The 22,976-nt window shown below is 42.4% G+C and overlaps 2 protein-coding genes across 6 annotated transcripts in view; one reads left to right on the top strand and one right to left on the bottom strand.

The window, feature by feature from the left end:
* The window catches only part of LOC106603481 (zinc finger protein 346), a 33,459-nt gene extending 18,857 nt beyond the window's left edge, over positions 1–14,602 (bottom strand). Inside the window, exon 1 of one of the 2 annotated variants that reach the window (XM_014197233.3) lies at positions 14,320–14,602. In XM_014197233.3, coding sequence (XP_014052708.1) covers positions 14,320–14,326 — 7 coding nt within the window. In that variant the 5' untranslated portion in view covers positions 14,327–14,602. The remainder of the gene's footprint in view (positions 1–14,319) is intronic. The other variant, XM_014197231.3, reaches the window with a different exon arrangement.
* LOC106603421 (uncharacterized) lies at positions 14,603–22,867 on the top strand. 4 transcript variants are annotated; one of them, XM_045717138.2, is made up of 18 exons: positions 14,603–14,825; positions 15,246–15,324; positions 15,466–15,590; positions 15,734–16,045; positions 16,360–17,212; positions 17,397–17,524; positions 17,634–18,062; positions 18,311–18,643; positions 18,989–19,044; positions 19,181–19,344; positions 19,477–19,532; positions 20,597–20,918; positions 21,096–21,177; positions 21,390–21,513; positions 21,714–21,798; positions 21,919–21,967; positions 22,527–22,592; positions 22,700–22,867. In XM_045717138.2, the coding sequence occupies exons 1-18, from the start codon at positions 14,721–14,723 to the stop codon at positions 22,728–22,730; spliced, it is 3,399 nt and encodes a 1,132-aa protein (XP_045573094.2). In that variant the 5' UTR covers positions 14,603–14,720; the 3' UTR covers positions 22,731–22,867. The 4 variants fall into 4 exon arrangements, 2 of the variants coding, with proteins under 2 accessions (XP_045573094.2, XP_082830741.1); XM_082974615.1 differs by having other exon boundaries at positions 21,750–21,798; positions 22,527–22,867; XR_014392171.1 differs by lacking the exons at positions 22,527–22,592; positions 22,700–22,867 and having other exon boundaries at positions 21,096–21,185; positions 21,750–21,798.
* The last annotated feature ends 109 nt before the right edge of the window (positions 22,868–22,976 follow it).

The following is a 22,976-nucleotide window of genomic DNA, read 5'->3' as shown; positions in this document are numbered from 1 at the left end:
GAGAGGAAACCAACAGCATGTCATTTTCCAACACTTTGAACTCTTCAAATTGATGAGAACTCACCGTTCGAAGCACACAGCAGCGATGTATACTTCTCATGCTGATCATATGATAGGGAACAGACTAGTAATGTCGGAAGGTGGGTGAGATTGTTGGCTTAATTTTCCAGAGAAGGCTTGACAAGGCTGTACACCTGATGTGCAAAAGGCCCTACCCTTGTAGTTTGGAATTCAGTTAATTCATGAGGGCCATGATGTCGATGGTGAAGGCAATATCAGCCAACCATTCTTTAACTTGTAGTTGAGGGAAATCCACATATTTTCCTTTCATTTGCAAAAACTCAGCAATCTCCGACTTCAGGTCCCACACCCTTTTAAGCACCTTCCCCAAACTCAGCCATCTCACGTTTGTGTGGTAGGGGAGATCTGCATGACCCGACTCTGTCTCTTCCAACAGTGAGACAAACTGCCTGTGGTTTAAAGATGTAGTGACTGTATCCACAACATGGCTCATTTTCAGAATACATTCACAGAGCACCTCCTGATGAATAAATGCAATGCAGGAAAATAATTTTCTGATCTGGGTTCAGCTCAGCTACTTGATCTTGTATCCTTTTCAAAAGGCCAATGTTTTTTCCTGTCAAGTTTAGGCACCCATCAGTGATCACACTAGATAACTTTTCAAAACTCAGTCCCAGCTTTGCCACACACTTATTAACCTCCTCCAATAAAATCTTTCCCTGTGGTAGTGCTCTTCATTGACTGCACTGAAGCTCCTCTGTCATTTCAAAGTCTGGGGTTATGCCTCGTAAGAATATCAATAACTGCGCCGTGTCATGTGGATCACTGCTCTCATCCAGGGCCAAGGAGAAATAGGTGCAATCCTTTACCATGTCTTTCAACTGTTGTTCCATATTCTCTGCAATGTCCTCAACACGGTGTGTCACTGTTCGTCTTGACAGGGAAACATTTTCTAACAGCTCTTTCTTGTCAGGGCAAAGTATTGCTGCAGAGTCAATTAAACATTCTTTAATGAATTCGCCCTCAGCGAATGGATTGCTATGTTCAGCAATTTTGTGGAGAGTACATAGCTAGCTCTCGCAATTCTGCTTTTGCAACTGAGAAAATAACTGTTTCGATGCACTTGCCCTCTGCTCTGACGACAAATTCCTATATTTCTCTGCATGCTTCGGCTGGAAGTGTCGGGACAAGTTGTAGTTTTTCAAGACAGCGGTGCTCTCTTTGCACACTAAGCACACAGCTTTCCCTGATACCTCAATAAATAAATGTTTCGATGTCCACTCTTGCTGGAACATCCTACATTCATTGTTTGCTTTCCTTTTCCTTGAAAAACAAATCTTCTGCAAAAATCAAATGAAATGTTATGTCACATACACATGGTTAGCAGATGTTAATGCGAGTGTAAAGAAATGCTTGTGCTTCTAGTTCCGACAGTGCAGTAATATCTAACAAGTAATCAAACAATTTCCCAGCTCAGTTGGTAGAGCATGGTGGTTGCAACACCAGGGTTGTGGGTTCGATTCCCACGGGGGGCCAGCACAGAAAAAGAATAAGAAATGTATGAAATTGTATGAAATGTATGCATTCACTACTGTAAGTCGCTCTGGATAAGAGCGTCTGCTAAATGACGTAAATGTAAATGTACCTAATACACACAAATCTAAAGGGGTGAATGAGAATATGTACATATAAATATATGGATGAGCGATGGCCGAGCGGCATATGCAAGGTGCAATAGAAGGTATAAAATACAGTATATACATATGAGTAATATAAGATATGTAAACATTATTAAAGTGGCATTGTTTAAAGTGACTAGTGATCCATTTATTAAAAAGTGGCCAGTGATTGGGTCTCAATGTAGGCAGCAGCCTCTCTGAGTTAGTGATGGCTGTTTAGCAGTCTGATGGCCTTGAGATAGACGCTGTTCTTCAGTCTCTCGGTCCCAGCTTTGATAAACCTGTACTGACCTTGCCTTCTGGATGGTAGCGGTGTGAACAGGCAGTGGCTCAGGTGGACGTTGTCCTTGATGATCTTTTTGGCCTTCCTATGACATTGGGTGCTGTAGATGTCATTGAGGGCAGGTAGTTTTCCCCCAGTGATACGTTGTGCAGACCGTGCCGCCCTCTGGAGAGCCTTGCGGTTGAGGGCGGTGCAGTTGCCGTACCAGGCTGTGATACAGCCCGACAGGATGATCTCGATTGTGCATCTGTAAAAGTTTGTCAGGGTTTTGGGTGACAAGCCAAATTTCTTCAGCCTCCTGAGGTTGAAGAGGCGCTGTTGCACCTTCTTCACCACGCTGTCTGTGTGGGTGGACCATTTCAGTTTGTCTGTGATGTGTACGCCGAGGAACGTACGTTTCCACCTTCTCCACTACTGTCCCATCGATGTGGATAGGGGGATGCTCCCTCTGCTGTTTCCTGAAGTCCACGATTGTCTCCTTTGTTTTGTTGACGTTGAGTGAGAGGTTGTTTTCCTGACACCACACTCCGAGTGCCCTCACCTCCTCCCTGTAGGATGTCTCGTTGTTGTTGGTAATCAAGCCCACTACTGTTGTCTGCAAACTTGATGGTTAAGTTGGAGGCGTGCATGGCCACACAGTCGTGGGTGAACAGGCAGTACAGGAGGGGGCTGAGCATGCACCCTTGTGGGGCCCCAGTGTTGAGGGTCAGCGAAGTGGAGATGTTGTTTCCTACCTTCAACACCTGGGGGAGGCCCGTCAAATTCCAGGACCCAATTGCACAGTGCGGGGTTGAGACCCAGGGCCTCCAGCTAGATGATGAGCTTGGAGGGTACTATGGTGTTGAATGCTGAGCTGTAGTCAATTAATTCTTACATAGGTATTCCTCTTGTCCAGATGGGATAAGGCAGTGTGAAGTGTGATGGCGATTGCATCGTCTGTGGACCTGTTGGGGCGGTATGCAAACTGAAGTGGGTCTAGTGTAGCCAGTAAGGTGGAGGTGATATGATCCTTGACTAGTCTCTCAAAGCACTTCATGATGACAGAAGTGAGTGCTACAGAGCGGTAGTAATTTAGTTCAGTTATCTTTGCCTTCTTTGGTACAGGAACAATGGTGGCCATCTTGAAGCATGTGGGGACAGCAGACTGGGATAAGGAGCGATTGAATATGTCCATAAACACACCAGCCAGCTGGTCTGCGCATGCTCTGAGGACGCAGCTAGGAATGCTGTCTGGGCCAGCAGCCTTGCGAGGGTTAACACGTTTAAATGTTTTACTCACGTCGGCCACGGAGAAGGGGGGGGCACAATCCTTGTTAGCGGGCCGGCACTGTATTATCCTCAAAATGGGCAAAGGTGTTTAGTTTGTCTGGAAGCGTGACGTCGGTGTCCGTGACGTGGCTGCTTTTCTTTTTGTAGTCCGTGATTTCCTATAGACCCTGCCACATACAGTTGAAGTCGGAAGTTTACATACACTTGGGTTGGAGTCATTAAAACTCGTTTTTCAACCACTCCACAAATCTCTTGTTAAACTATAGTTTTGGCAAGTCGGTTAGGCTACTTTGTGCATGACATGTAATTTTTCCAACAATTGTTTACAGACAGATTATTTCACTTATGTATCACAATTCCAGTGGGTCAGAAGTTGACTGTGCCTTTAAACAGTATGGAAAATTCCAGAAAATGATGTCATGACTTTAGAAGCTTCTGGTAGGCTAATTGACATCATTTGAGTCAATTGGAGGTGTACCTGTGGATGTATTTCAAGGCATACCTTCAAACTCAGTGCCTCTTTGCTTGACATCATGGGAAAATCAAAAGAAATCAGCCAAGACCTCAGAAAGAAAATTGTAGACCTCCACAAGTCTGGTTCATCCTTGGGAGCAATTTCCAAATGCCTGAAGGTACCATGTTCATCTGTACAAACAATAGTACGCAAATATAAACACCATTGGACCACGCAGCCTTCATACCGCTCAGGAAGGAGACGCATTCTGTCTCCTAGAGATGAATGTACTTTGGTGCGAAAAGTGCAAATCAATCCCAGAACAACAGCAAAGGACCTTGTGAAGATGCTGGAGGAAACAGGTACAAAAGTATCTATATCCACAGCCAAACGAGTCCTATATCAACATAAGCTGAAAGGCCGCTCAGCATGGAAGAAGCCACTGCTCCAAAACCGCCATAAAAAAGCCAGACTACGGTTTGCAACTGCACATGGGGACAAAGATCGTACTTTTTGGAGAAATGTCCTCTGGTCTGATGAAACAAAAATAGAACTGTTTGGCTATAATGACCATCGTTATGTTTGGAGGTAAATGGGGGAGGCTTGCAAGTCAAAGAACACCATCCCAACCGTGAAGCACAGGGGTGGCAGCATCATGTTGTGGGGGTGCTTTGCTGCAGGAGGGACTGGTGCACTTCACAAAATAGATGGCATCATGAGGGAGGAAAATTATGTGGCTATATTGAAGCAACATCTCAAGACATCAGTCAGGAAGTTAAAGCTTGGTCGCAAATGGGTCTTCCAAATGGACAATGACCCCAAGCATACTTCCAAAGTTCTGGCAAGATGGCTTAAGGTATTGTCAAGGTATTGGAGTGGCCATCACAAAGCCCTGACCTCAATCCTATAGAAAATTTGTGGGCAGAACTGAAAAAGTGTGTGCGAGCAAGGAGGCCTACAAACCTGACTCAGTTACACCAGCTCTGTCAGGAGGAATGGGCCAAAATTCACCCAACTTATTGTGGGAAGCTTGTGGAAGGCTACCTGAAACGTTTGACCAAAGTTAAACAATTTAAAGACAATGCTACCAAATACACTCAATTAGTATGTAAACTTCTGACCCACTGGGAATGTGATGAAAGAAATAAAAGCTGAAATAAATCATTCTCTCTACTATTATTCTGACATTTCACATTCTTAAAATAAAGTGGTGATCCTAACTGACCTAAGACAGGGAATTTTTACTAGGATTAAATGTCTTGAATTGTGAAAAACTGAGTTTAAATGTATTTGGCTATAAGGTGTATGTAAACTTCCGACTTCAACTGTATATCCCAGACAAGATTGAATGGGACAAGTAGACAAAGTGAATAGAAGTCCATGATTACATCCCTAACAGTTTGTATGAATGACTGGCTACAAACAATACATGTTGCCAGAATGGCTGAGAGAGAGTTGCTGTACTCTCTGGTAAGGCCCTTGCGTCCAGTACCACTGAAGGCCGCAGTATTCAGTAAGGCAGTGTAACCATCCAGGTACACGTCACCGCATGCAGTGGCCTGATGACAAATGCATTATGCACCTTTAAATCACCAAAGCCATGTTAACGTTTACTCTACATGTTTAACAAGGCAACCCTTTTGTTAGTGTCATTGATATGGAAATTCACACTCAATATTCAGTTCATAAGCATTGACAAATCGGGGTAGGCAATCCTGGCACTTCATGTTTTTAATTTAACCAACCTGGAAGACGAGGTGTATTGAATTTACGCAATTACTGAACTGATCAATTATCTCAGTTGGTCAGGGCTGCATTCAGTACATAAAAACATGATAGCAGTACTGTACAGAATGACCAGTTGAAAAACGGGGAAGGGTTGGGTTGTGGGTTCAAAATGCACCACAGCCCTTTAAATACGTCACTCCTTGCATCAAGCCACACCCACTGAACAAACATATCTCAGTCTGTTTAAGAACGTTTTGGGAAAGTGTTGTTCAGTACAAACCGTTGTGCAATGTAGAAAACGTTCAAGCGAACTGAACGCACCCCTGGTTTAGGGCTTAGTTGGAACAAAATCCTGCAGTACCTGCGGCACTCCAGGATCAGGGTTGCCTACTGTTAAGTGACTACTGTGCAAAGTATTGGGCAACAGCTTTCTTCCAGGGCCCATATTCACAAAGCATCTCAGAATAGGGAGTGATCTACGATAACCTCCCCCTTGTCAATGTAATTGTGAAAGTAAAATGGATCCTAAAATCAGTACACCTACTCTGAAGTTATTTGTGAATCGCTAGCCTGTCAGAAATGCCACTCTACCTGAAATGCAACAAAGATATAAGAATTAGCTTAGTCAGTCAATAACTTGGTTAACTATACTGAACAAAAATAAACTTAACATACAACAGTTGGTAGCTCAGTTGGTAGAGCATGGTGTTTGCAACACCAGGGTTGTGGGTTCGATTCCCACGGGGGGCCAGCACAGAAAAAAAAATGTATGAAATGTATGCATTCACTACTGTAAGTCGCTCTGGATAAGAGCGTCTGCTAAATGACTAAAATGTAAATGTAACAATTTCAAAGATTTTACTGACTTACAGTTCATGAGGAAATAAGTCAATTGAAATACATGTATATCTATGGATTTTACATGACTGGAATACAGATGCATCTGTTGTTCACAAATACACAAAAACACATGGGCCTCAGGATCTCATCACTGTATATTTGTGCATTCAAATTGACATAGATTAAATGCAGTTGTGTTTGTTGTCTGTAGCTTATGCCTGCCCATACCATAACCCCACAATGGGGCACTCTGTTCACAACGTTGACAGCAGCAAACCGCTCACATGGTCTGTGGTTGTGAAGCCGGTTGAACGTACTGCCAAATTCTCTGAAACGACGTTGGAGGAGACTTATGGTAGAGAAATTAACATTCAATTATCTAGCAACAGCTCTGGTGGACATTCCTGCAGTCAGCATGCCAATTGCACACTCCCTCAATATTTGAGACATCTGTGGCATTGTGTTGTGTGACACAACTGCACATTTTAGAGTGGCCTTTTATTGTTCCCAGCACAAGGTGCATCTGCGTAATGATCATGTTGTTTAATCAGCTTTTTGATATCCACACATGTCAGGTGGATGGATTATCTTGGCAAAGGAGAAAAGCTCACTAACAGGATGTAAACAAATTTGTGCACAACATTTCAGAGAAAAGCTTTTTGTGCTTATGGAACATTTCTGGGATCTTTTATTTCAGCTCTTGAAACATAACCAAACACTTTACATGTTGTGTTTATATTTTTGTTCAGTGTAGGTAATGAAACACTCATGTAAAATGTGCACAAGCCTAATCTTCCAAATTATATGGTAACAGTCTAGTTGCAGTGAAATTAGGAGGGGCATTTTTCTTGCCACCTTTCAATCACCAATAAACAGGCAGGAGAACAAAGTAGTTTGTCAAAAATGGTTGAATAGTCAGTAACTAGTTAGTCTTTAAACTATAGCTACAAATTACATAGCTAGTTCTTTTGTACAGTAGCTAAACTGAACTCTGACGGTGGAGTAAACTAAATGTTAGCTAGCTTTACCCCAGCAGCTTTCTGGCTAGTAATGGCATTTTTATCAGCTTTATTAATCAGATGAATAGCTAGCAAATATATTCTTACACCTGTCCCCCTTGTAGCAGCTTGCTGACCCAAGTTTTTGATGCATGCCTCCACGCGGAAAAGCATGTAATCTGGAGTTGTGTTTTCAGCAGCGTTTAACCAAAACAGTAAAAAGTCCCGCATTTAAACTGATGCAAACGGATACAAATAGTGGAATCATGGCAAATTTGGACTAGATAATGCTTAACAAGTTAGTAGTGTTATATTAATTCAACAAAAGACAACAATTAGTTAATTTGACAAAAAGGACAAGTCAGTTAAATCGCACCGTGGAAGTATTAGACTTCATAATTGCATTGGGGGTATACTTATATTTCACTGTACAGCCTTACTTATGGATCTTGGGTCCATGATATGGGGTAACAGCCTACTCAGTGACACCCACAGAACCCACCTGTGAAGAATTTACACAAATATTAGCATTTTAGCTCTTATTGCAGAATTTTGACTGGGAAATCACCTCCCCAGTCAGTCGATTGTGAAATGAGCCACATTATCCCACCAGTCAACCTACTACTTGTATTGAACTTTCATATTGCAATGTACAGACTTAGCTAGGGATCTTGAGTCCATGAAATGGGGTATCAGCCAATTGTGTAGTGCAATTTTCTTTAGGTGAGGGAGTGGACATGATCTAATATCAAAGTTTGTACTGACAGGTATAGCCTATTGAATATCATTGTACATTAGGCCTACACATAAAATGCATCCTCCAATTGCAATGTCTTCTACCTATGCCCACACAGTCAAATGTTTTTCTATTTTTTGAATTACTGTTCGGCAGGGAAATTAAGGCAGATGGCATTAAACTATCAGCTTTTCTTGTAGGCCTATTTTGTTGAAATCCAAGCTTAACCTGCCTGGTTGCACACACTGTTACATTTTGGCAGCATGAGGAAATAAATGTGACTATTCAGCTTCAGATAAGAAATGACAGATGTTTTTGGTGTAATATAGGCCTACTATGCTACAGTAGCCTTAATACATCCTCCAATTGCATCATATTTGGTTCTGTTATGTTAAATACACAATCATTGTGATCTTACGAGACATTGATTCAGCTTTGATCTATCTTTACTAAATGAGCACCATTGTGAGAAGTGAATCTTATATTTGTAATAAGTGATGAGTAGGACTATTAGGTGTAGGCAACAGAGCTTGATGAGGGTTATATTAAGCGATTTGAGCGCCCTTCGAATCATGGCGGTGAAAGGACAGCACCGTAACCAAGAGGTGTCACATCGTTTTGGGTTCCACTGCGCAAGAGGGGTCCCGTGGAGTTTTATGAACATCAAGGCAGACACGCTGGGAATTTGGATCCTAGATCTCGTTGGTGTGATGATGATGTTCTTATGGTTGATCAGTTTGTCTGCATAGGCAATAGATGTGGTACGTTTCTGTAAGCTAAGCAATCAGACACTAGGTCGAGTTCAAGTGTGTTGTAGGCCTACAGGAGCCCCAATTCCATTACAAACTGTTGAGGACAGCCGTTTCAACAATTTTCGATCTGTTGCTGTTCTAGTTACTTCGGATTTGGCACACTCAAAGTGGTCAAGCCACAGAAAGAGAGAAAACAGGGAAGAAACCATCATTTACCAGCCATAAGTTTGGACATACCTACTTATTCAAGGGTTTCTTAATTTTTTACATTGTAGAATGATAGTGAATACATCAAAACTATGAAATAACACATATGGGATCATGTAGTAACAAAAAAAGTGTTAAACAAATCAAAACATATTTATTTAGGAGTTTCTTTAAAGTAGCCACCCTTTGCCTTGATGACAGCTTTGCACTCTTGTCATTCTCTCAACCAGCTTCACCTGGAATGATTTTCCAACAGTCTTGAAGGAGTTCCCACATATGCTGAGCACTTGTTGGCTGCTTTTCCTTCACTCTGCGGTCCAACTCATCCCAAACCATCTCAATTGGGTTGAGGTCGGGTGATTGTGGAGGCCAGGTCATCTGATGCAGCACTCCATCACTCTCCATCTTGTTCAAATAGCCCTTACACAGCCTGGAGGTATGTTGGGTCATTGTCCTGTTGAAAAACAAATGATAGTCCCACTAAGCTCAAACCAGATGGGATGGCTTATCGCTGCAGAATGCTATGGTAGCCATGCTGGTTAAGTGTGCCTTGAATTCTAAATAAATCACTGACAGTGTCACCAGCAAAGTATCCCCACACCTCCATACTTCAGGGTGGGAACCACACATGCGGAGATCTCTCCGTTCACCTACTCTGTCCACCTTCTCTTCATCTATAAGTCTCTTCTTCTTATTGGTGTCCTTTAGTAGTGGTTTCTTTGCAGCAATTCGACCATGAAGGCCTGATTCTGATTTACCTCCCTAATCTTACTACATTTGCACACACTGTATATAGATTTTTTCTATTGTTTTATTGACTGTACATTTGTTTATCCCATGTGTAACTCTGTGTGGTTTGTGTTGCACTGCTTTGCTTTATCTTGGCCAGGTCGCAGTTGTAAACGAGAACTTGTTCTCAACTAGCCTACCTGGTTAAATAATAAAATAAGAAATTCAAAGTCTTCTCTGAACAGTTGATGTTGAGATGTCTCTGTTACTTGAACCCTGTGAAGAATTTATTTTGGCTGCAATTTCTGAGGCCGGTAACTCTAATGAATTTATCCTCTGCAGCAGAGGTAACTCTGGGTCTCCCTTTCCTGTGCCGGTCCTCATGAGAGCCAGTTTCATCATAGTGCTTGATGGTTTTTGCGACTGCACTTGAAGAAACTTTCAAAGTTCTTGAAAAGTTCCGGATTGACTGACCTTCATGTCATAAAGTAATGATGGACTGTTGTTTCTCTTTGCTTATTTGAGCTGTTCTTGCCATAATATGGACTTGGTCTTTAACCAAATAGGGCTCTATTCTGTACGTCAACCCTACCTTGTCACAACACAACTGATTGGCTCAAACGCATTAACTTGTTATGGATAGGGGGCAGTATTTTCATGGCCGGATAAAAAACGTACCCGATTTAATCTGGTTATTACTCCTGCCCAGAAACTAGAATATGCATATAATTAGTAGCTTTTGGTAGAAAACACTCTAAACTTTCTAAAACTGTTTGAATGGTGTCTGTGAGTATAACAGAACTCAAACGGCAGGCCAAACCCTGAGAAGATTCTGTACAGGAAGTACACTGTCTGACCATTTCTTGGCCTTCTTTGTCATCTCTATCCAAAACAGGGGATCTCTGCTGTAACGTGACACTTTATAAGGCTCCCATAGGCTCTCAGAAGGCGCCAGAACGGTCGGAATATTATCGCTATTTTACGAGAAAAAAAGCATAAAAATTGATTTTAAACAGCGTTTGACATGCTTCGAAGTACGGTAATGGAATATTTTTACATTTTTTGTCACGATACGCACATCACCCTTCGGATAGTGTCTTGAACGCACAACAAAACGCCGCTATTTGGATATAACTATGGATTATTTGGAACCAAAACAACATTGGGTGATGAAGTAGAAGTCCTGGGAGTGCATTCTGACGAAGAACAGCAAAGGTAATCCAATTTTTCTTATAGTAAATCTGAGTTTGGTGAGTGCCAAACTTGGTGGGTGTCAAAATAGCTAGCCATGATGGCCGGGCTATCTACTCAGAATATTGCAAAATGTGCTTTCACCGAAAAGCTATTTTAAAATTGGACACCGCGATTGCATAAAGGAGTTCTGTATCTATAATTCTTAAAATAATTGTTTTTTGTGAACGTTTATCGTGAGTAATTTAGTAAATTCACCGGAAGTGTTCGGTGGGAATGCTAGTTCTGAACGTCACATGCTAATGTAAAAAGCTGGTTTTTGATATAAATATGAACTTGATTGAACAAAACATGCATGTATTGTATAACATAATGTCCTAGGAGTGTCATCTGATGAAGATCGTCAAAGGTTAGTGCTGCATTTAGCTGTGGTTTTGGTTTTTGTGACATTTTATGCTAGCTTGAAAAATGGGTGTCTGATTATTTCTGGCTGGGTACTCTGCTGACATAATCTAATGTTTTGCTTTCGCTGTAAAGCCTTTTTGAAATCGGACAATGTGGTTAGATAAAGGAGAGTCTTGTCTTTAAAATGGTGTAAAATAGTCATATGTTTGAAAAATTTAAGTTTTCGGATTTTCGAGGAGTTTGTATTTCGCGCCACGCCCATCATTGGATATTGGAGCAGGTGTTCCGCTAGCGGAACGTCTAGATGGAAGAGGTTAAAGAAAGAAATTCCACAAATTAACTTTTAACAAGACACACCTGTTAATTGAAATGCATTCCAGGTGACTACTTCATGAAGCTGGTTGAGAGAATGCTAAGAGTGTGCAAAGCTGTCATCAAGGCAAATGGTGGCTACTTTGAAGAATCTCCTATAAAATACATTTTGATTTGTTTAATACTTTTTTTGTTACTACATGATTCCATAGTTTTGATGTCTTCACTATTATTCTACAATGTAGAAAATAGTAAAAATAAAGCAAAACTCTGGAATAAGCAGGTGTGTCCAAACTTTTGACTGTTACTGTACCTATAGGCTGCTATAGCCTACATATTCATGCCATCATTTTCCTTGAATTTTTGTGGTAATTAAATAGAATCTTTCAGAATGAATTTTACAGAAATATTTTTACCAGCTCAGTGTATTCTGAAATTGAAAAAAGTGAGGGAGCACTACGGCAGCACAACATCCCTGGTATCAGCCTACTCAGTGACCCCCACAGAGCACAACTGAAGAGTGTACACACATATTAGCATCATAGCTCTAATTGCAGGACTTTGAATATGGCAATCACTTCACTATTCAGCCTATTGACTGGTGAGCTAATGTGGCTTATTTCACAGTGGTGTCAAAGTCCTGCAATAAGAGCTACGACCTTAATATTTGTGTAAACTCTTCACGCTGTGTTCTGTGGGTTTCACTGAGTTGGCTGATACCTATGGATCTTGGGTCCATGAAATAGGCTAAGGCTGTACATGGCAATATAAAATGTCCAATACGCACAATAGACTGACTGGTGAGGTGATTTTCCACAGTCAAAGTCCTGCAATATGAGCTACACCGCTCATATTTGTGTAAACTCCTCACAGTTGCGTTCTGCTGGTGTCACTGAGTAGGCTGATACCCCATTTCATGGACCCAAGATCCATAGGGAAACATTGCAATTAGAGGTCGACCGATTAATCGGAGTGGCCGATTAATTAGGGCCGATTTCAAGTTTTCATAACAATCGGAAATCGGTATTTTTGGACGCCGATTTGGCCAATTTTTTTTATAAATATATTTTTTGGCCTAGGAACGGTGGGTTCACTGCCGTGTTCAGGGGCAGAACGACAGATTTATGCCTTGTCAGCTCAGGGATTCAATCTTGCAACCTTAAGGTTAACTAGTCCAACGCTCTAACCACCTGCTTTACATTGCACACCACGAGGAGCCTGCCTGTTACGCGAATGCAGTAAGAAGCCAAGGTAAGTTGCTAGCTAGCATTAAACTTATCTTATAAAAAACAATCAATCAATCATAATCACTAGTTAACTACACATGGTTGATATTACTAGTTTATCTAGCCTGTCCAGCATTGCATATAATCGCTTAGGTACACGTTGCTCCAACCATAAACATCAATGCCTTTCTTAAAATCAATACGCAAGTATATATTTTTAAACCTGCATATTTAGTTAATAATGCCTGCTAACATACATTTATTTTAACTAGGGAAAATGTGTCACTTCTCTTGCAAACAGAGTCAGGGTATATGCGGCAGTTTGGGCCGCCTGGCTCGTTGTGAACTGTGAAGACTATTTCTTCCTAACAAAGACAGCCAACTTCGCCAAACGGGGGATGATTTAACAAAAGCGCATTTGCGAAAAAAGCACAATCGTTGCACGACTGTACCTAACCATAAACATCAATGCCTTTCTTAAAATCAATACACAGAAGAACATATTTTTAAACCTGCATATTTAGCTAAAATAAATCCAGGTTAGCAGGCAATTTTAACCAGGTGAAATTGTGTCATTTTGCGTTCATTGCACGCAGTCAGGGTATATGCAACAGTTTGGGCCGCCTGGCTCGTTGCGAACTAATTTGCCAGAATTTTACGTAATTATGACATAACATTGAAGGTTGTGCAATGTAACAGGAATAACGTTTTGTTTTCGAGATGATAGTTATTTGTATGCGTTTACATCAGTTTCAATGCAGGACTTTTATTTTGAAGGTGAATCGCAAATTACACTATTGTGGCAAATCGTTATTGTGGCTAGTTTCACATATGTAGTGCAAAAGCAGGCAAACACTATTGAGCAACAAGTGACATTGATCAACCAATGGTTTGTTAGATAACACCCACAGACATTAGATTGACACCCCCGTCATCATATTGGGGGAAGAAATACAGAAATAAATGAATACAATAATTATATTTTAATTATACAATGAATAAATAATATATACTTGTATACCTAGATATGTAGAGAACATTAATTTATTTTATTCCGTATTTCCTTGCTAATTTATTTAAATACTTGTGGTTCATTTATATGTAAATACATTTATAATTATGGCAGTTTTGATTCTCCAGTTTTCAACGCGGCATAATTTGCAGCAAAGATTGTGGTAACCTTAGCAGGATCCATCCTCTTTGGCAACCGGGTAAAACCTTTACCTTTTCTACAAACAAATGCTTTGTCAAAATAACTCATTTGAGGTGTTTCTGAGCTAGCAGAGTTATCTTAGCAAATTAGTAAACTATGATCACCTTTGGTTGAGAAAACAAGAAAGGGGTGCGTGAGTGTGCCGTAGTTCGCTAATTTAGCCGTGGCGCTGCTAAAAAGTTATGACATTATTTTTGACAGAGTAGTTTTACACAGCTTGCTGTAGTTTCATCTGTTAACATTTTAACGGTTCTCTAGTGTTGTAAGATCGCTTACCTTGCATGTTTGCTTACATATGTGTACCTGTTTGAAATGTGCATTCCAAAGAGAGCACATCACATTTCACCCCTCCATCAAAAAGTTCGCCCTGCTTTGAGTCACGTGGTCGAAGAAAATGGCTTCTTGAAACGAATTTTGTCAAATGTGTTGCTAAAAGTAGAAATTATAACTACCTAAAACTGAATGCGAGTGTTAGTATTGGACTTAAGGGTTTGTAACTTCAATCTCAAATCGTTATGCATAAGTAACCGTTCTACTTTCGTTTTTTCACGATTCTCAGGAAGATGGGTGTGCAGCAGATCTCAACTGTCGTAACTGAAGATAGCTAACGTTAGCTAACAGTAGCTAGCTAACTAACAAATCTGTCTCGACTTAAGCACCAAAGTCAACCGAACAACATGCCTCCTCGGAAAAAGCGAGAGAACAGAGACACCGATGATTGTCCCAGGAAACGACGACGAGCTCAGGAAGAGGGCAATGTCGTCATCTCAGACAGCGACGAGGTAACCAGCTGAACTGATGTTAACGTTACTGTATTTAGCTAGCTGGTAGTACACTGAATTACTGTATTTAGCTAGCTGGTAGTACACTGAATTGCTAGCAAACTATCTTCCCACACTAGACTCAGAACTACCGCGCTAGGTATATTTCTGTGTAAAGTGACCTTTCATTAAATCTTAGGTAGAATATAAAGACTGTATGGTATACTTGATAACTGTCTGCTTTCAAACAATTTGTATTTGGATCTCTAAGCTAGGCATCCAGGCTTGAGTAATAATATTATACAAACCTGGATGCCTAGCTTAGAGAGCCAAATGCAAATTGTCTGAAGCAGAGAGACTGCTTGGCCGACAGTTATCAAGCATAGCAGGCAGTCTTTATATTCTACATGTCATTGACAACTCATCTCTCTTCTAACCCAGGATGAAGACTTCAGACCAACATCATCATCATCAAGAGGGGAGCGCAAACAGGAGAAGGAGAGTAGAACACGATCAAACGGTATACTGACCAACATGTCTCCTTATTTGTAGCTAATTAGACCCATAATTTTCATGTACCACATCACCAGAATGCAACTATTGAAGCACTGCAAGATGGAACTTTAACCTACTGTACTGAAACTGTCCCTTCTCTTCACAGAGATGACAGAGGAGGAGATGCTGGACCTGGCCATGAGACTGAGTAAACAGGAGGCCAGCAGCGCTGCTCTCCGGCAACGACAGGAGGAGGAGGCCGTGAGGAAGGCCATTGCTGAAAGCCTCTACGTAAGTGTAGATATTACTGACAGAAATCAATTGTCGCCTGGAGATTTCCTCTAGCAGTCCTCACCGTTGTTTCGGATCAATCCAACCATTTGTATTGCATTCTATCTATCCTATGATACATGAGTGTTGCTGTATCCCTCCAGGCAGACAGCCCTACTCATCCCCACTCAGAATCTTCGCTCGGTGCAGGGAGCCCTACCCAACAATGTCAAAATTCTCCTCCAGAGGGAGAGAGCAGCATACAGCCCCCCAGGCGTAAGCTCTCCTACCCTAACCATGGTGTGGCTGACAGGGAGGGAGCCCGCGGTGGAGGTGTGCCTCCCTCAGACAGGAGGGGGAAGAAGGATGGAAGCCCATTACTAGATATGCCTGACCTGTCTCAGACCCAGAAGGTCTACTTCCAGTCCTCCCCCCTCAGCCAAGCTTCCACCTCAGTACCTCTCCCATCCTCACAGGTCAGTGGTGCACACACACAGACCTACGCCATTACTTATCTGTCATTGTCTGTTCAACCCTGGCTGTTGTTCTGCATTTCTTCAGGGGCTTCAATGGGCCCAGATCTAACTAACTACGCTCATACCTTAAGACTTAACTAATGTATGTGTTAAGTTCTGGTGACAGCAGGGTAGAAGAACCAACAACTTACTTAGATCTAAATGTGTTTTTAACAACAATGTTAGCATCATCTTACACTCATCACAGGCTAAGAATGCATGCCAGATCAGTTGTTACAATGTTTTTATGATAACATCTTCTATGCCATTTTAAGGAGGAGGGGTCTTCTCAGAGGAACCTTTTCGGAGACCGCTCAGCCAACGCAATAGAATCTCAGGACTACAACAACTCCACAAAGAGTGACTCCCAGTCCCAACTCAGGATCAAGTCCCCTGTTTTCCCTTCCACTACAGCTCCCCAAGCCAGCAAACCTGTCCTGTGCCTGGAGAAGCTTAGCCAGGACCTCCTAGTAGACTGTCAGGCCTCTGGGTTCCTACTAAAGGGTCATCCTAGCTTAACGCTTCCCACAAAGTCCCAGAAATCTCAATCTTATCAGCCCGAGAGCCCCACATTCTCCAATACCCCTGTGTTTTCTGAAACAGAGAGAGGTGTGGAACCAGGCCAAAGTACTCTCTCCTTTCCTAAACGCGCCATGTTCTCTAATAGTGATTCAGTAGAGGAAGAAAAAGAGGCCAGTCCCACCGTTCCTAAAAGCCTGGTCTTTTTCAAGACTGACAGAGGAAAGGCAGAGGCACAAGGGAGTACAGCTTCTCCTAAAAGCACCGTGTTCTCTAAGACTGAAAGAGGACCAGAAGAGAAAGAGACCTTCTCCGGAAGTCCAGTCTTTCCCAGAACTGATCAGATAAGGGACCAGGGTCCACAGAGCTGTGTTGAACATGTCTCTACAACAGGAGACTATGAGGATGGAGACAGAGATGATGTTGTGAAGAGCAGGGATGCCTCCGAGTGCCTTCCACCACGCCCCAGAACAACCCTGTCCCTGAACAAGAGATTTGTGCCTATAAGGAAGACCGCTGGAGTTTCAGACAAAGTTGTTGACCAAGAGGAACGTGAGGGTGAATCCTCGCAGAGAACTGTAAACAGGATTAGCACGCCTGCAAAGTTGGGTATGTTTTTTTCCCCTATTGTTTTAACCACTGTCATGCATACAAAGCAATGTTACGATCATACATTGAGTTTGAATAAGAACAAGAAATACCTTTATGGCAGGTTCAAATGGCCTCTCTGCCTGCCCTTTTGGCTTTTTATGTTCAGATTCAATGTATGTATTGACATGATTGTTCCCTGTAGCTGCAGAAGAAGACCTTAATTCAGAGGAGCTTACATTGGCTTTGGAAACTCAGCCAATGCAGGAGTTAACCAGTAATATAGCGCTACGCTGGTCAGATGACGACGGAGAGGAAAATGGTCCTGAAAAGGTGAAGCCAGAGAACTACAATATTGTCTATCACCAGTACTGTTATATAGCTTTTGGCCTCACCTGAAACCTAATTTACAGTGTATTGTGGAAACATCTCTCTCTTGCAGTCAGCTCACTCACCCAGCCCAGTCTTCCCAAAGGAGAATGACCTCCCTCAGTCAAGCAACCAGGGTCTCTCCCCAAACACCCACCACCAGCGTTCCCCCCAACACAGACACAGCCCCTGCCTCGTCCCCAAGAAACGCACTCACAACTTCAAAGGCGCCACGTGCGAGGAGGGGGAGAGCCAGTCCAAGTGCATCCGGAAGAAGTTCACATTCAAGGGCATGTATGGAGCCCCCTCTCTTCTCAGACAGGCTGCAGGTAGAAGGAGCCAGGATGAGGCCAAAGCCGGAAGCACCTCGTCCCACCAGCCCCTGGCCTCCTCCAGCCGCCTCTCCCCCCCCACAGACGGCCAGCGTGATGGGGGAGTGGTGCGCTACTACTGGGGTGTGCCTTTCTGTCCACGGGGGCAGAACCCAGACGCCTACACACAGGTGATCCTTCTTGGTCTGATGTCATTTTCATTCATTTTTCTCTCACACAGACATTTTCTGGATTATGAGTCAATGTGGGTAACTGACATCTGGGAACACAAAAAAGTGAGGGGTATGAATACTGTGTGCTATTGTATTGTGTAAGAAAAGTTCCATCCATTATTTTGTAATATTTCATTGATCTGATGTTAGATGTCAGGACTTCTAACTGTAAGTGTCTAATAGAAATGACATGATTTTCCTTACAGGTGATCCTGTCCCAGCTGGAGGTGTATGAGAAGAGCCTGAAGGAGGCCCAGAGGGGTCTGCTGAGGAAGGCAGGCTGGGGGGAGCCAGTCCTCCCTGGGCCCCCAGAGAAACCCTTCTCCAGGAGGGGACGCCTCGAGAGACGCAGGGCCCCACAACTCCTGGAAGAGGAGAGGGGGGGGAAATGTCAGGAAGAGCTAGTGGAGGTGGTAGAGGATGGTGAGGGAGAGAAGAGGGAGAGACAGCGGTCACGGAGGGGGGAGGGAGGGAGGAGAGGAAGACAGGAGTGGAAGGACTGCCAGGATCTGTTTGTGTCCTCTCCTGAACAAGAGGAAGTGAGTATTGCTTAATAATTAGAAATGCCTATTATAGGTAGCTTGGAGCAATGCATTTATGTATTTTCGTAGGCTGTATTAATATATATATATTTATATTTTTTGTGAAAAAATCATGTCAATCATATCAAAGGTTCTGATGGTGCTACAGTACTTACTAAAAGTTCCTTGTTACACTATCTAACCACCAGATGGCACTATCAACAATTTACAATCCCAATGTGTTATTATAATACGGGCTTAAGTGTGTGTCTTTTTGGGATAGACACATTTTGTTATGTAGAAAGGTCAATCCACTTGATGTTTTTCCCCCAGCAAATTTGTCTTTGTTTTGTCTTCCCATAGAAATCTCCCTCCCCTGTATTTCATGCAGATACCAGTCAGCTAGTTCTACTTCAACGGTAAGGGAGGCGTAAACTGCTAAATCATACACTATGGACCTAGGTTGTCTTTAATCTCAATGATACAAGTGTATTAATTGTGCACAAGAATGAAAAAAAGTATAAAGAATTCAAAGTTGATTTCTCATTTTATCAGGAGACTTGGCCTTAGAAGAGAAGAGGAAAGACTAGCAGAAAAACAACTGCCTGATTTACTGGAGGAGAGGGAGGAAGACGAGAAGGAAGAAAAGATGGATGATAAAGAGAGTGGAGAGAAGAGGGAGGAGGAAGAAGTGGATGTCGGAGGCTTAGAAGTTCCAGGTATAAGAAATTATGTAATTATTCCATAAACCAGTAGGTATATATGGTTACATTTGAATAATTAATGTTGTGAGCTTCATATCTAGCTGTAATTGTCATGTTGCTACTTCTCCTTGTTGTTTCTGATGGCAGAGACCCAACTCAGTGACGACAGCACTCAAGACCTCATTGTCACCAGCCCTGCACAGGTTAGAGTCACTTCAACACTACCAAAGACACTCATACATCAAATCAAATGTATTTATATAGCCCTTCTTACATCAGCTGATATCTCATAGTGCTGTTCAGAAACCCAGCCTAAAACCCCAAACAGCAAGTAATGCAGGTGTAGAGCATTTTGACTACGGTTCTGAATGATTCTCCTTCTTTTACCCAACACCTAGAAATAATGGGTGTGTGCATAGAATTGTGAGGCTATGGTTAAAATTTTAGCCATTTAGCACAGTGGTTCCCAAACTGTGGTGCTTACCTCGGGGTCCCCCCCTCCAAAAAGAAAACTCTGTCCGGCTTTCAACTTACTCTTGAAAGTTGTAATAGTAGAATCGAATGCACAAGGTACTATTTCGAAATTGGGGAGTGCATCATCAGTATTCCTCTTATCATTGCATACCTTAGTGAGCTGTTTATAACTTGTCAAATGTCCAGATCAACTAACCCATGTCAGGTAGCGTTTTTTAGCTAGATTGTTACCCTATACATTTTGTTGTGATGTTTGTCACTCAAATATGACATGAATACACATGAGACATGGCAAAATGTATAGAATCAAGAAAATTTGCTTTAAGCTGCAAAATGTTCTCTGCACCCCATGACAAAATGTGTAGAATTGCAGGAAATAAGCTTTAAACTTGCAAAATGTCCTCTCCGCCAACAAAATGGGTGTGAACAGTTTGTGTCATGAACAGTGCTTGGACCTATGGAAATATGGGTTGTGGGAGGTTCCCCAATGCAGGAAGGGGGGCCTGAGTGAAAAGGTTTGGGAACCCCTGATTTAGCAGACGCTCTTATCCAGAGAGACTTACAATTAGTGCATTCATCTTAAGATAGTTAGGTGAGACAACCACGTATCAGTCGTAGGAAGTACATTTTCCCTCGAAGTTATCAGCAAAGTCAGTGCTAGCAGGAAAAGACAAGTGCAGTTTTTTTTGTGGGGGGCATTGTGGGATTTATTTAAAGTACTCTTTGAAGAGGTAGGGTTTCAGAAGTTTTCGGAAGAGGATTGTTGATGTCTGATTGATTTGGCAACCTGTAGCCCCAGCCAGAGAGCCAGTCCCTTCCTCAGATCCAGACCTTTCTTTCATCACCCCGTCCCCTGGAACAGCGTGAAGAGGGGATGTTGGTGGTTGGAGAGGAGGAGGGGCGGAGGAGTAGCCCTGTGGGGATCCCTGCTGTAGGAGAGGATGTTCGGATGGAGGAGGATATTCCAGAGCCTGCCTTCCCTCGGAGCCCCAGCATGGACTGTCCCATGTGCATGCGTCTCTTCCCCCTGACGGAGATTGAGATGCACGCTGCCTACTGTGACGGGACCACCGGTATCATGGAGGAGGAAATGGCAGAGGAGAGCCACTTGCAGGGTGATACCATTTTCCTGTTGTAGGACAATACATCTGATTCTGAGTAGGCACAGCAGACCAGCATGCTGAAAATTATTAACTTGTCAATGTCGCCAAATTTCACAGTACCCACAAATGGTATTTTATACTACTTCAGGACTGATGTACATACAGTAAAACAGTCCTGTTGATATGTAGTTTCAGTCAAGGCTCGTAGGAAGAGGACCAGAAGGGGAGAGATCATTGGAGAGGAGCAGCCCAGCTCTTCTGGCTCTGGCAAGTAAGTAGGTATGACAGCATTTACCTTGGTCTAGCAGCACGTCTTACTCGGGTTACTTTGGGATTTTGTTGTGTGTCCCATCCTAAGGTGTTGAAAGTAAATGTCCCTTACTCCCCCTTCCTGCAATGCCTGTACATGTTAACACATATGAATTAATGGAAGACAAGCAAATGATGTTCATACCTTTTCTACGTGTGTTGTCTCCACGGCAGGGTGGTACAGGGAGAGAAGTGCTTCCTGTATCAGCAACTATATCCTCTCAAGGACCATGAGAAGCATGTAGAGGACTGCATCAAGAACAAAGAGGTCTCCAAGGCTGCACCCAGAGACGGACAGGTACTCCTGGTTAGCAGTACTACACACACTAGTACTTGTTTTTTTTCTTCTTCCTGGCACTGATTCTGCTGATAGCAGCTATTTCAAAGAAGGGTCTACTTGCAGTGACTGTGATATATGGTTGTTTTTTCTTACTAAACTTGGTTGAATGCAATGACTTCAAGTTACTCTGGATAAGAGTGACTGCTAAATGACTGTAGCTCTTCTGGTCTTCTGTCTGTGTGACGATCTTCCAGAGTGGAGACTTGCTCAGTGCTCTGGACCAGACAGAGCATATATATTCAGGTACTGTACTCTAACTTTCTGTCATTGGCTTGTTTTACACTTTCCTGAAGCCTCTTTCCACCATGTTTGAATGGGAGAAAAGGAGAGCCAATGTTTTCACACTATTTGGTCTCTTTCTAGGGACTGCTGAGGCTGAACCATGTGATACCACCTTCAATAACCAACAAAGGTAAGCAAAACAACAGGAAATAGTGATGGATTCTTTTGGGGGAAACTCCATTTGACCGTTACTGTAGTACCAACCCCCGGTGACATGGGGAGGGGAGTCTGATAAGCGGACCCTATTTGTCTGTCAAAGATATACCCTGATAGTTAGTTCTCTGAAGCATCATAGCAAGTCTATTACATGCTTATAAGACTTCATAGTTGTCCATAGTGGACTAAGGCTGTTAGTATACCCCTATTTAAGTAGTTATTAATTTGCCATTATCTGCTGGTTTAGTAGTTCATAAAAAATGACTTTTTGAGTCAATATGAGATGGTAGTAAGCAGACTGCAGCGTTTAGTGCTGGTCTACACTTGATTGGGGATTCCACAGCACTCCTGTAACTATATATCATCAATCTACCTCTCAAGCCCATAACTTCTCTGTATAACAGTGTGCATGTTACACCTGCACTTGTCCAATATGAAATGCAAATTTTCACTCTCCGTTGCATAATGTTTTCCTACGGTCTACACCAATGAACATGACCCTGCTCTGTATAACTGTGTTACTTTTATTCCAGTGGCCTGATTGATGATCTGGACACAGCAGAATCTGGGGGAAGAGGAGACGCGCCCCAGGTTTCAGAGTGAGCACCTCGCCCATCCAATCCTTCACCCCTGTCTCAGAAGCCACAGACTGCCTTATCGACTTCTAACGCCAATGCTCTTCCTCTACCTCCTCTTCCTCCTCCAGGCCCAGCCAAAGAGAGAGATTAAAACAATAGTTTACAAAAAAATGTAAATTACTGTCAACCACTTTTTATACCCCTGCATATCTTTTATTTGTATTGTTTGTTACACTGAATTGAATGACAAAAATGTGTGTTATTAATATGGTATTAAATTATACTGATTTATTTTATCTACTTTCTTTGGGAGACATGTTTGTTGGATTGTTACTATGTGGATGTCATGAGGTATATGTGTAGTTCGAAACTATTTCTTGCAGTAATACATACAGAAATCTATGT

This window comes from Salmo salar, chromosome 04, assembly GCF_965601325.2.
Source record: "Salmo salar chromosome 04, fSalSal1, whole genome shotgun sequence".
NCBI classification, from domain to species: Eukaryota; Metazoa; Chordata; class Actinopteri; order Salmoniformes; family Salmonidae; genus Salmo; species Salmo salar.
Note: the sequence above shows the minus strand (reverse complement) of the source record. Positions and strands in the feature narration are given on the sequence as shown.